This window comes from Mobula birostris, chromosome 29 (genome assembly GCF_030028105.1).
Source record: "Mobula birostris isolate sMobBir1 chromosome 29, sMobBir1.hap1, whole genome shotgun sequence".
NCBI classification, from domain to species: Eukaryota; Metazoa; Chordata; class Chondrichthyes; order Myliobatiformes; family Myliobatidae; genus Mobula; species Mobula birostris.
The window spans coordinates 9,551,346-9,566,357 of NC_092398.1; the positions used below are offsets into that span (position 1 = coordinate 9,551,346).

Consider the following 15,012-nt stretch of genomic DNA (forward strand, 5'->3'; position numbering starts at 1 on the left):
GGCCCACAATGTTGTTCCAAACCAGCTGAAAATTAAAAAAAAACATATCAAAAATACCCCAACTCTAATCCTTCCTACCTATATAATGTCCATATCCCTCCATTTTCCTCAGATTCATGTGCCTATCTAAACACCACTTAAAAGCCTCAAATGTATTTGCCTCTACCACCATACCAGGCATCCACCACGCTGAGTAAAAAACTTACCTCTCACATCCCCCTTGATCCTACCCCCCCTCACCTTCAACGCATGCCCTCTGGTATTAGACATTACTCACTGTCTATTCTATCTATCCTTCTCATAATCTTCCAAATCTCTATCAGATCTCTCCTCAGCCTCCACCGCTGCAGAGCAAACAACCCGTTCATCATCCTCACGTGATAGCACATGCCCTCTATACCAGGCAGCGTCCTGATAAACCCCTTCTGCATCCCCTCCGAAACCTCAACAGTGGGTGACCAGAACTGTGTGCAATACTCCAGATATGGACGAACCAGGGAGTTTTATAAAGTTGCAACATAACCTCCTGACTTCTGAACTCGATGCCTCGACTGATAAAAGCAAGCATTCCCTAAGCCTTCTTAATCACCTTATGACCTATGTAGCCACTTTCAAGCAGCTATGAACTTGGATACCAACAGCAACACTGTTAAGGATCTTGCCCTTAACAGAGTACTGTCTCCTTGCATTTGCCCTACCAAGGTACATCACCTCATAGTTATCTGGGTTAAACTTCATCTGCCATTTCTCGGCCCATATCTACAACTGATCTATATTGCGCTCTATCCTTTGCTGTTCTCCTACATGATAAACAACTCCACCGATCTGCAAACTTAAATGTTCATCCAGGTCAAATATATACATCGCAAAGAGCAGAGGTCCCAGCATAGATCCCTGCGGAACTCCACTAATTACAGACCTCCAGCTCGAATAAGTCCCTTCAACTACTACCCTCTGTCTTACATGCACAAGCCAGTTGTGACTCCAAACAGCCAAAGAACTGTTGACCCCATGCATCTTAATCTTCCAGACAAGCCTTCCATGAGGGACTTTGTCAAAACACCTTACTAAAATCCATGCAGACTACATCCACTGTCCAACCCTCATCTATTTCTCTCGTCACCTTGTCAAAAAATTCAGTCAGGTTAGTAGACACGACCTGCACTGCACAAAGTCATGCTGGCTCTCCCTAATTGGGCCATGGGTTTCCAAATGCTCAGATATCCTACCCCTAAGAATTTTCTCCAGCAATTTCCCTACAACTGATGTGAAACTCATTGGTCTATAGTTTCCACGATTTTCCCTTGTTCCCTTCTTAAATAGAGGTACAACATTAGCCACTTGCCAGTCCTCCAGGACCTCACCTGTGGCTAAAGAAGACGCAAAGATACCGGTCAAGGCCCCAGCAATCTCGTCTCTTGCCTCCTTCAATAACCTGGGTTGAATCCCATCAGGCCCTGGGGAGATATCCACCTTAATATTCTTTAAAAGGCCCAACACTTCCTCCTCTTTGACCTCTATAAACACCTTAATATACTTATACACACAGCAATGATCTCCCGGTCCTCCATATTGCTTTCCTTGGTAAATACTGAAGCAAAATACTCATGAAGTAGCTCACTCACATTCTCCACATCCAAACAGAAGTTCCCCCCTTTTTCCTTGAGAGGTCCCACCCTCTCCCCACTGATCCTCTTGCTCTTGATGCGTGTATAGAATGCCTTGGGATTCACCTCAACACTACTCGCCAAGGGCTTTTCATGACCCCTCCTGGCTTTCCATTCTTTAGTTCTTTACTGGCTTCTTCATACTCCTCATGTGCTCCGTTTGATCCTAACTTCCGAATCTTTACATATTTTTCCTTTTCCTTGACTAAATTAATCACCTCTCTGGATGTCCAAGGTTCTCTTATCTTTCTTTCTATCCCCTTCTTTCCTACTAGTAGGAGCATACCTTTCCTGTACTCTGTGCAATTCATCCTTAAACATACTCCACATGTCTCATGTGGACTTGTCAGAGAAAGGGTGCTCACAATTAACGGTTCTTAGTTCCTGCCTAATGCCCCTACAATTTGCCCTACACCAATTTAAAACACTCCCGCAAGGACCATACCCATCCTTATCTATTGCTATCTTGAAAGTTCAGGAGTTGTGGTCACTGTTCCCCAACTGCTCGCCCAATGAAAGGTCAGTCACTAAGCTGGGCTCATAACCCAACACCAGGTCCAATACGGCCCCTCCTCACATGTGATTTAAGAAACCTTCCTGGACACAATTAACAAATTCTCCCCCATCTAAACCCCTTGCACTAAGATGGTCCCACTTTATATTAGAGAAGTTGAAATCCCCCATGACAACCACCTTATTATTTTTACACATTCCCTTGGGACTAAGGGAACACAGGTCTATGTCTATGCATTTGATTGCAGACAGCTTGAAGCAAGGAAAAACTGGCCTTTATTGATGTAGTGAAATAGGACACTATGGCTCAGGTATATGTCAAACGTCAGAACAATATCTACAAAATTTTAAAATCGACTTACTTCAAATGGATTTAGGTTGATGTAGGTGGATCCAGGTCTCGTAAGTCTTTCAATTTGTTGTTTTGATGTTAGAACAGAGTCCCGCTTTTCAATTTGCTTCACCTGTAAGAATATAAAGCCTTCATTTACTACTGATGCTTCTGTAAATTATTTATAAATAATTTATGGATACAACATTAAAGAAATTGCTAATTGAGAAAAAAAGCAACGTAGGCCATCTTGAAAGAAGAAATTTATACCATAAGGTATAGGTGCAAAATTAGGCCATTTGGCCCATCGAGTCTGCTCCGCCATTTTCCCTCTCAGCCCCAAACTCCCGCCTTCTCCCCATATCCCTTCGTGCCCTGACTAACCAAGAATCTAGCTAGCAACCGCTACCTTAAATATACCCAATGACCTAGCCTTCACAGGCGCAAAAGGCCACAAATTCCACAGATTCACCACTCTCTGGCTAAAGAAGTTCCTCCTCAGCTTCATACTAAAAGAACACTCCCCTGGGGCTCGTCCTTTTAGAACAGAGATGAGGAGGAATTTCTTTACATACTAAATCAACCAAAATGATGTCAACAATACGCAATTTGAATAAAAGCATGATGTCGTGTTGAAGCATTCAATTTTACCAGATAAACACAAACACAAGAGAGAGTGGAATTTGTGAAAAGGTTCCTCATACCAGGAAAGAAAAGAAAATGGAATTAATGAAGAAAATACCTCAGCATGAAAACAACAATATTTCATTACAGCAGAACAATATTCAAACCTGGTAATCAATTTCATTCATTGTTTGGACCAAGCTTCTGAGATTTGGAATACAAAGCGCAGGTCTTTTTTTCCCAAAAGCAATTTATTTTTCCCTAATTCTTATTCTACTCATTACACCCACATTCAGCCATTCAGCTGAGGAAAATCTGCCCTTACAAAATTCTTAAATCATGACCCAAAAATTTCAGATGTGGACTAAAATTTGCTCTTACAAAATATATGTGAAAAAAATGTAAATAAACAAAGTTCATTTATTTTTCCTTCTGACACCTGCCCATACACCTCCTCCCTCTCCTCCATTCAGGTCCCCAAATAGTCCCTCCAGCTGAGACGACACTTCATTTGTGAATCCGCTGGGGTCACCTATTGTGTCTGATGCTCCCGATGCGGCCTCCTCTACACTGGAGAGACCCGTCGTAAATTGGGTGACTGCTACGTCGAGCACCTTTGCATCATCTGCCACAAGTGGGACTTCCTGGTTGCCAAACATTTTAATTCCCATTCTGACGTCTTGGTCCATCTGCCAAAATGATGCCACCCTCAGGGTGGACAAGCAACACCTACCTTCTAAGTGGATACCCTCCAACCTGATTGGTTACTCCTTCCGGAAAACAAATCTGCCCCCACCCCCCACTCTGACTTTTACTTCTTCTCACCTGCTTATTACTTGCCCCTGGGTCCACTCCTTCTTCCCTTTCATTTTACCCTCTACCTTCACAAGCCTTCCAGGGCCTACTACAGTGAAGCATCCCCACAGCATAATGCAGCTGCCACCATGCTTCATGGTAGGGATGCTGTGTTTCTGATGATGTGTATAGCTTTTAGTCTCATGGCCAAAAAGCTCAACTTTAGCTTTATCTGACCATAGAACCTTCTTCCAGCTCATTCAGAGTCTCTAGATGCCTTCTGGCAAACTTTAGCCAAGATTTCATGAGAGTTTTTTTTCAAACAGTGGTTTTCTCTTTGCCTCTCTTCCATAAAGCTGTGACTGCTGAAGCACCCAGGCAACAGTTGTTGTATGCACAGTCTCTCCCATCTCAGCCACTGAAGCTTGTAACTCCTCCAGAGTTGTCATAGGTCTCTTGGTGGCTTCCCTCACGAGTCCCTTTCTTACGCGGCCACTCAGTTTTTGAAGACGGCCTATTCTAGGCAGTTTTGACTTAACTGTACTCCAAGGGATATTCAGTGACTTGGAAATGTTCTTGTATCCATCTCCTGACTTCCTGACTTGTGCTTTTCAACCACCTCAGATACACACACATACATATATAAAATGCATATACATGTGTGCATGTATATAGATATATACACACACACACAAAAAAAAAGACCATAAGACAAAGGAGCAGAAGTCAGTCATTCGGCCCATCGAGTCTGCTCCACCATTTTATCATGAGCTGACCCATTCTCCCATTTAGTCCCACTCCCCCTCCTTCTCACCATAACCTTTGATGCCCTGGCTACTCAGATATCTATCAATCTCTCCCTTAAATACACCCAATGACTTGGCCTCCACTGCTGCCCGTGGCAACAAATTCCATAGATTCACCACCCTCTGACGAAAAAAATTTCTTCACATTTCTGTTCTGAAAGGGCACCCTTCAATCCTTAAGTCTTGCCGCCTTGTACTAGACTCCCCCATCATGGGAAACAACTTTGCCACATCCACTCTGTCCATGCTTTTTAACATTCGAAATGTTTCTATGAGGTCTCCCCTCATTCTTCTAAACTCCAAGGAATACAGTCCAAGAGTGGACAAACATTGCTCATATGTTAACCCTCTCATTCCCGGAATCATTCTAGTGAATCTTCTCTGTACCCTCTCCAACGTCAGCACATCCTTTCTTAAATAAGGAGACCAAAACTGCCCACAGTACTCCAAGTGAGGTCTCACCAGCGCCTTATAGAGCCTCAACATCACATCCCTGCTCCTATACTCTATTCCTCTAGAAATGAATGCCAACATTGCATTCGCCCGCTTCACCACCAACTCAACCTGGAGGTTAACCTTAAGGGTATCCTGTACGAGGACTTCCAAATCCCGTTGCATCTCAGAACTTTGAATTCTTTCCCCATTTAAATAATAGTCTACCCGTTTATTTCTTCTACCAAAGTGCATAACCATACACTTTCCAACATTGTATCTCATTTGTCACTTCTTTGCCCATTCTTCCAATCTATCCAAGTCTCTCTGCAGACTCTTGTTTCCTCAGCACTACCGGCCCCTCCACCTATCTTCGTATCGTCAGCAAACTCAGCCACAAAGCCATCTATTCCATGATCCAAATCGTTGATGTACAGTGTAAAAAGAAGCAGCCCCAACAACAACCCCTGTGGAACACCACTGGTAACCGGCAGCCAACCAGAATAGGGTCCCTTTATTCCCACTGTCTGTTGCCTGCCAATCAGCCAATGCTCTATCCACATATGTAACTTTCCTGTAATTCCATGGGCTCTTATCTTGTTAAGTAGCCTCATGTGTGGCACCTTGTCAAAGGCCTTCTGAAAATCCAAATATACAATATCCACTGCATCTCCCTTCTCTAGCCTACTTGTAATTTCCTCAAAAAATTGTAATAGGTTTGTCAGGCAGGATCTTCCTTTAAGGAATCCATGCTGAGTTCTGCCTATCTTGTCATATGCCTCCAGGTACTCTGTAACCTCATCCTTGACAATCGACTCCAACAACTTCCCAACCACCCATGCCAAGCTAACAGGTCTATAATTTCCTTTTTGCTTCCTTGCCCCCTTCTTAAATAGCGGAGTGACATTTGCAATCTTCTAGTCCTCCGGAACCATGCCAGAATCTATCGATTTTTGAAAGATCATTGCTAATGCCTCCGCAATCTCCACAGCTACTTCCTCACACACAATTATACACACACAATTTTATAATGTAATTCACAGCTTTTTCTACTATTATGTATTGCATTCTATTGCTGCCAAAATGACAAATTTCATGATATGTATATGCCAATGTGTGGCGCGTGGCCAACTGGTTAAGGCGTCAGGCTAGTGGTCTGAAGGTTGCAAGTTCAAGCCTCAGCGGAGGCAGCGTGTTGTGTCCTTGAGCGAGGAACTTAACCACACATTGCTCTGCGACAACACCGGTGCCAAGCAGTATCGGCCCTAGTGCACTTCCCTTGGACAACACTAGTGTTGTGGAGAGGGGAGACTTGCAGCATGGGCAACTGCCAGTCTTCCATACAACCTTGCCCAGGCCTGCGCCCTGGAAACCTTCCAAGGCACAAATCCATGGTCTCACGAGACTAACGGATGCCTATCTAAGATATGCCAATAACCTTAAACTTGCTTCTGATAATTTCTTGAGTTTTTTTAGGCATCACATAACAAAAAAAAATCCTAGAAACAAACAAGCAAAACAACAGATAAACTCTTCTCGAGCTTCAAGCCAGGTACAGGTCTCGATTATAACTGACGTTTCAATGATACACTCTGCTATCTTCTTCAGGGATGATGCCTGGGCAATTCTAGTCTGGTGGCATATGTAGCAAAACAACCTTCACATCCATGTTTGCATATAGCTCTGCTTGTAACATGCAGACATTCTCACCTCAAAACACTGTAGGGAATTCGGAAGGACAAGATCTGCCATCACTTGGAGAGTCAATGCCTGATCAAGAATAATAAGCATGGTTTTGTGCATGGAAGGTCATATCTTTGAAAGTTATTTGAGGAGGTAAATAAGGTATAAATGGAAGTAGGTGAGTGGGTATTGTCTATTTGGACTTTGTTTATTTATTAAGATACAGTGTGGAATAGGCCCTTCAAGCTCCTTCGCTCACCAATTCCCTGATTTAACCTGAGCCTAATCGAGAGACAATTTACAATGACCAATTGACCTCCCAACCAGTACGACTTTGGACTGTGGGAGGAAACCGGAACACACGGAAGAATCCCACGTGGTCACAGGGTGAAGATACAAACTCTTTATAGGCAGCGGCAGGAATTGAACTCGGGTCGCCAGTACTGTAAAGCATCTTTGCTAACCCCTACGCTACCACACCATCAGTAAGGTCATTCACAAGGTGCAACATGACAGACTGACCTCAAAGATTAGGTCGCACGGGATTCAGAGGGAGCTGTCGAGGTGGATCCAGAATTCGCCAACAAAAAGCAGACAGTACTGTGTGAAATTCACTTCTCCAACTGAAGGCCTGTGAGTTGTGGGATACCTCAAGTGTCAGTATTGGAACCTGTTATTCACTATTTATGTAAATAATTAGAATATGAATGTTTATGATACCATTAGCATGTTTGCTGATGATACTAATTTAGGGACAGTGAAGCAGGATGCGATGCATTGAAAAGAGATCTTGAGCAGTTAGGGAGATGGGCTGAGATAGAGCAAATGGATTTCAACTTACACAAGTGTGAGGTGATATATTTCAAGACAAGACAAATCAAGTTTATTGTCATTTAACTATATATGTGTATACTGTCAAATGAGACAACATTTCTCTGGACTGGGCTGTAAAGCACAATAGTACACATAACACACAATAAATAAGGAAAGTAAGTCTAAAATCTACAGGTAAAGTATACATAAATTGCATAAATTAAATATTGTAAGGTACAGAACCGGTAACACTTTGAATACAATGCAGCAAGGAGTTCAGAAGCCGAATGGCCTGAGGGAAGAAACTGTTTCTCATCCTGACCATTCTTGTTTTAATACATTTAGATGTTCTAACCAGGCTAGGACCGATAAAGTAAATGGCAGGCCACTGACAAATGCTGGGAATAGAGGGACCCAAGAGTGCAGGTGCACAGAACACTGACAGCAGGTGCACGAGTAGAGAGGGTGGTGAAGACGACCTTGCGCATGTCGGCCTTTCTTTATCAGTCAGGGCAGTGAATTTTGAAGTAGGGACATTATGTTTCAACTACATAAGTCGTTGGAGACGCCAGAATTGGAGCACTTTGTACAGTTTTGGTCGCGCTCTCATAGGAAAGGCATTGTCAAGCTGGAGAGGGTGCAGAAGAGATTTACATGGATGCCACCTGGACGAGAGGACCTGAGTTATAGGGAGAAGTTGGCCACACTGGTTCTTTAATCTTTGGAGTGCAGGAAAATGAGGGGTGACCCTCACCAAAGTTTATAAAATCATGAGGGCTATGGATAAGTTGACAGTCATAGTTTGTCCCAAGGTTTGGGGAGTTCAAAACTGGAGGATGTAGTTACAAGAGGGGAGAAATTTTGAAAGAGACCTGAGAGGTGATTTCTTCACACAGAAGCCAGTGAGCACCTAGAATGATCTGCCAGGGCAAGTGGTCAAAGTGGATACAACATTTAAGAGGCATTTAAATAGGAGGGAGTTTGCAGTTGTGGACCAAACGTAGGCAATTAGGACGTGTTGACTTTATGACTCCAACAATAAAATACATAATGTACCACAGAGATTGATGGGTGGGGGGTCAACAAATCCAAGAATGTAAATTAAAAATTAATTGTGCCTTCTTCACTGTTTCATGTTGTACCTCACAATTAACAGAACTGCAAAACCCATCTTCTGAATTTCCTACGGGTGTATACTGTATATAAAAAAACAATGTTGCCTATTCGCTGGACCTTGTTTGACCACAGGATGGACATGCTTGTACAATGACCCTGAACGCGGTAACAGAACGTGGCTCAAGGACACCACATGCACCAGAAATCTGCAAGCCATGACATTCAGGGCCTGAGGAGTTACAGAAAAGTACAGCACGGAAACAGGCCCTTCAGCCCACTGAGCCCGTGCTGAACCATTTAAACTGCCTACTCCCATCGCCCTCCATACCCCTACTATCCATGTACCTATCCAAACTTCTCTTAAATACTGAAATCTGCCTACATGCATCACTTGCGCTGGCAGCTCGTTCCACACACTCGGCACATCTGAATGAAGACGTTGGCTATATTTTTTTGGTGAATGATTTTTTTTTGTATTCATGTGCTGTGTGTGGCTGCTGGTACTGTGTTTTGCACCCTGGCTCCAAAGGACTGCTGTTTTGTTTGTCTGTGTATGGTTAAATGACAATTACACTTGAAAGCTGTCAGACTTTTGTGAGTGTATTCTAAGTGAGCTGGGCAATTTCACACATACAAGTGAAATTTTGCTAGTTTTAAATTGCAACTGTCTTAATGGAATGAAAATAGATGCAATCTGATCCTCTCATCTGCCAATTCTGCTACAAATCTGATATGCCACCAAAGACGCTGGCAAATTTCTACAAATGTACCATGGAGAGCATTCTAACTGGTTGCATCAACATCTGGCATGTGGGGGGCGTGGGAATCGAACTAAGCTGTAGAGACTTGTCAATTTAGTCAGCTCCATCATGGGCACCAGCCTCCATAGTATCCAGGAGCGGTGCCTCGAAAAGGCAGCGTCCATCATTAAGGACCCCGACCACCCAAATCATGCCCTCTTCCCATTGCTACCATCAGGAAGGAGGTACAGGAGCCTGAAGACACACCTCAGCGATTCAGAAACAGCTTCTTCCCCTCTGCCATCTGATTTCTGAATGGACATTGAACACGACCTCACTACTTATTTTATTTCTATTTTTTTGCACTATTTATTTAATTTACAGGTATCCCCCGCTTTTCCAACGTTCGTTTTACGAAACCTCACTATTACGAAAGACCTACATTAGTTACCCGTTTTCGCTAACAGAAGGTGTTTTCACTGTTACGAGAAAAGGCAGCGCATGGGGAAAAGCAGTGGGCGAGAAAAGCAGCGTGCAATAAAAAGCAGCGCGCGCCCCGAGCAGCCGCTCTCCCCGGGAACGGCATTCTCGCCGGCACTGCTTAAACACGTGCCTGTGAGCAGCCGTTAGCAAGGTGAGTTCTAAGGTATCGAAGAATGCAGCCGTAGCTGGGAGGCACACAGCACATCTTTAAGAAAAAAGCCAAAATAAACATGCTAATTAATTAGCTCGTAAGGGTGTTACACTTAGCGTAAAACTAGACATAATTAAGCATTTCGATCGTGGTGAACGAAGTAAGGGCAAAGTGAGTTTGGCTTGTGGAAGTTGACGAAGATGATGTTGAAGAGGTTTTGGCATCTCATGACCAAGAACTGATAGATGAAGAGTTGATGCAATTGGAAGAGGAAAGGATAATAATCAAAACCAAATGCAGTAGCGAATGGACCGCAAGTGATGTTGTCCAGGAACTGAACCTGAAGCAACTGCATGAGATTTTCACTGCATTGATAAAGTACAACTTTAATTTTGAAAGGGTACATCGGTTTAGGACATATTTGCAAGATGGTTTGAGTGCTTACAAAGAACTGTATGATAGAAAAATGCGCAAGGCTCAGCAGTCAAGCATACTGTCGTTTTTCAAGCCTTCCACATCAGCCACAGCAGACAACGAACCTCGACCTTCAACATCGAGGCAGGCAGACATAGAAGAAGACGAGCTGCCTGCCCTGATGGAAACAGGCGACACCCCAGTGTCCCACTACCCCAACCCTCAGGCCGCAGACAGATTCCAATTCGCGGAGAATGCAGCAGTAGCCGGGAGGCAATCGGCAATCGCCTCTGATCTGGGACGACATTTACGTGCCGGACGGCACCTAAATAATTTGCATTTTATTTCGGCTTTTTTCTTAAAGATGTGCTGTGTGCCTCCCGGCTACTGCTGTATCCCTGCATGCTTCGCGGATCGGGATCGGTCGGCGGCCTGGAGGGTGGGGGCCACTGCACCACCCCAATCTCCAACAACTCAGCCTAACACACCATCATCAGTGTGCATCATGTGTTCCCAATTCCCGTGATACTACACTGTACATACATTATTTCTACTTTATATAGGCTGTGTATTTTTATGCGTTATTTGGTAAATTTGGCAGCTTCATAGCTTAAACACTCTGGAGAGAATGTTTTTGCCAACAGCACTTGCGTGAGATTTTCACTGCGGAGAACAGTGCAGGCAATGATTGTGGAAAAGTATTTCTACTTTATACAGGCTGTCTATTTATCATATCTTTCCTGCTTTTACTGTATGTTACTGTTATTTTAGGTTTTATGTGTTATTTGGCATGATTTGGTGGGGTTAATTTTGGGTCTGCGACGCTCACAAATTTTTCCTATATAAATAAATGGTAATTGCTTCTTCGTTTTACGACATTCCGGCTTATGAACCGTTTCACAGGAACGCTCTACCTTCGGATGGCGGGGGAAACCTGAAACTATTTTATATATTGGGCCAGCCAGTCGTGTAGTGGCATCAGCACTGGAATTCGAGGCGGATGGCCCTGAGTTCGAATCTGGCTGGGTCCCAACCTGGGCAGCCCGTATCCGTGCAGAACAAAGGCCTGGCAATCTACTTCCGTATCTTACCACGAAAACTCTATGGACATATACACTATCCATAAGGTTGCCATGAGTCAACCTATACTTACACACACACTGTAATTTAAGTTTTTTTCTCTATCATTATGTATCGCATTGTACTGCTGCCACAAAGACAACAAATTCCACAACATATGCCCGTGATATTAAACCTGATTCTGATTGATCTATAATCTAAAGATTATAATGCAACAGCTTACAAGAACCTGGACAGAAGAGAGGTCAATATTCTGGATTCAAGTCCTACTACAGAAACTACCATTTTCCAGCAAGTTTCAGATTACCAGAATCAGAATTCGTGGATGTCTGTGAAGAGTAAGAATTACAGGTCATACAAACTGTATAAATTCTCTGATGTCAAATGGAACTACTGAATTCTCATTCAATGATGTGAAGGATTTTGTGAATACTAGGAATGCGACAAGGAATAAATAATTTCAAGTTTTTATTATTGTGGGTGGGTTCACGGACAGGTGTAAAAATTTGAGGTGTGTTGCAACCAACACCAACTGCACAGCCTGCTGAAGCCACAGCAGATATTTATTGACATGTGGAGCTCTCAGATAACTCGAGAGTCTTCAACAAGTTGAGATCATGATGGATTACTTGTTTTCACTTTGTAGAGGAGGTGCTTTGCCATACTTTAAAAGGCGGAGGTTATGGATTCAAATCCAAATGATAACTGAACAGTTACTGTCAAAGACCCATTTTCTTAATCAGCTCAAATAGATACGTTTTATTCAAGTACCGACACAAACACAATAGATAACGTTATATTTCAAAATAACTATTCAATGTTATCGAAAACTGCAGTCATCACAAAGTACTTAATAAATCCTTTGCTACACAGTTCATGTTATACCTCTGTTTTGCCCTATAGACATCTCATTGCAAACAAGAACAATATCTGATGCCTGCCCCATATCTCAACCAAAAACCACCCACACATCAGTAATAAATCCTTAACACTGTAGCCTAGAATGAAGAGCTGCACAGTACAGGAACAAGCCCACAATGTTGTGCCAAACTAATTAAACTAGTAATTAAAAGCTTAAAACATGAGGAAATCTGCAGGTGCTGGAAATCCAGAGCAACACAGGACAAAATGCTGAAGGAACTCAGCAGGTCAGGCAGAATATAACGGGAAAGAATAAGCAGTCGACGTTTCAAACCAAGACCCTTCTTCAGGACTAAGGAGGAAGGGAGGTCAGAGTAAGAAGCTGCAGGGAGGGGTGAGGAAGAACCAGGTGGCAGGTGATAGGTGAAACCGGGAGAGGGGGAGGGATGAAGTAAAGAGCTGGGAAGTTGATTGGTGAAAGAGATAAACAGCTGGAGATGGGGGAATCTAATAGGAAAGGTTAGAAGACCATGGAAGAAAGGGAAGAGGGAGAGGCACCAGGGGGAGGTGATGAGCAGGTAAAGAGATAAGGGGAGAGAGGGAAATAGGAATGAGTAACGGTGAAAGGGCGGGGGGGGGGGGGGCAATTACCAGAAGTTCAAGAAATCGATGTTCATCAGGTTGAAGGCTACCCAGACCGATTATAAAGTGTTGCTCCCCTTATAAGGGCTGGATAGGGGCTGCTCCCACTAACCAATCCCTGGCCAATGGAGATTGACGTATATAAAATCATGGAAGGCATAGAGGGTGAAAGAATCTAGTTCCCCGAAACTCCCCCCCCCCCCCAAGGAAAGGTTGCTAAAAACAAAAGGACATAGGTATAACAACAGGAATTCTGCAGATGCTGGAAATTCAAGCAACACACATCAAAGTTGTTGGTGAACGCAGCAGGCCAAGCAGCATCTGTAGGAAGAGGTGTAGTCGACATTTCAGGCCGAGACCCTTCGTCAGGACTAACTGAAGGAAGAGTTAGTAAGAGATTTGAAAGTGGGAGGGGGAGGGGGAGATCCAAAATGATAGGAGAAGACAGGAGGGGGAGGGATAGAGCCAAGAGCTGGACAGGTGATAGGCAAAAGGGGATACGAGAGGATCATGGAAAAGGAGGTCTGGGAAGAAAGACAAGGGGGGGGGGGACCCAGAAGATGGGCAAGAGGAATATTCAAAGGGACAGAGGGAGAAAAAGGAGAGCGAGAGAAAGAATGTGTGCATAAAAATAAGTAACAGATGGGGTACGAGGGGGAGGTGGGGCCTAGCGGAAGTTAGAGAAGTCGATGTTCATGCCATCAGGTTGGAGGCTACCCAGACGGAATATAAGGTGTTGTTCCTCCAACCTGAGTGTGGCTTCATCTTTACAGTAGAGGAGGCCGTGGATAGACATGTCAGAATGGGAATGGGATGTGGAATTAAAATGTGTGACCACTGAGAGATCCTGCTTTCTCTGGCGGACAGAGCGTAGATGTTCAGCAAAGCGGTCTCCCAGTCTGCGTCGGGTCTCGCCAATATATAAAAGGCCACATCGGGAGCACCGGAAGCAGTATATCGCCCCAGTTGACTCAGAGGTGAAGTGTTGCCTCACCTGGAAGGGCTGTTTGGGGCCCTGAATGGTGGTAAGGGAGGAAGTGTAAGGGCATGTGTAGCACTTGTTCCGCTTACACGGATAAGTGCCAGGAGGGAGATCAGTGGGGAGGGATGGGGGGGAACGAATGAACAAAGGAGTTGTGTAGGTAGCGATCTCTGCGGAATGCAGGGGGGGGGAGGGAAAGATGTGCTTAGTGGTGGGAGCCCGTTGGAGGTGGCGGAAGTTACGGAGAATAATATGTTGGACCCGGAGGCTGGTGGGGTGGTAGATGACGACCAGGGGAACCCTATTCCTAGTGGGGTGGCGGGAGGATGGAGTGAGAGCAGATGTACGTGAAATGGGGGAGATGCGTTTAAGAACAGAGTTGATAGTGGAGGAAGGGAAGCCCCTTTCTTTAAAAAAGGAATACATCTCCCTCATCCTAGAATGAAAAGCCTCATCCTGAGAGCAGATGCGGCGGAGACGGAGGAATTGCGAAAAGGGGATGGCGTTTTTGCAAGAGACAGGGTGAGAAGAGGAATAGTCCAGATAGCTGTGAGAGTCAGTAGGCTTATAGTAGACATCAGTGGATAAGCTGTCTCCAGAGACAGAGACAGAAAGATCTAGAAAGGGGAGGGAGGTGTCGGAAATGGACCAGGTAAACTTGAGGGCAGGGTGAAAGTTGGAGGCAAAGTTAATAAAGTCAACGAGTTCTGCATGCGTGCAGGAAGCAGCGCCAATGCAGTCGTCGATGTAGTGAAGAAAAAGTGGGGGACAGATACCAGAATAGGCATGGAACATAGATTGTTCCACAAACCCAACAAAAAGGCAGGCATAGCTAGGACCCATACGGGTGCCCATAGCTACACCTTTAGTTTGGAGGAA

The 15,012-nt window shown here is 44.2% G+C and overlaps 1 protein-coding gene across 1 annotated transcript in view; it reads right to left on the minus strand.

Annotated features, from left to right (window-relative positions):
• dnajc8 (DnaJ (Hsp40) homolog, subfamily C, member 8) overlaps positions 1-15,012 on the minus strand; it is a 59,426-nt gene that overhangs the window by 42,462 nt on the left and 1,952 nt on the right. Inside the window, exon 2 of the mRNA XM_072246835.1 lies at positions 2,543-2,644. Coding sequence (XP_072102936.1) covers positions 2,543-2,644 — 102 coding nt within the window. The remainder of the gene's footprint in view (positions 1-2,542; positions 2,645-15,012) is intronic.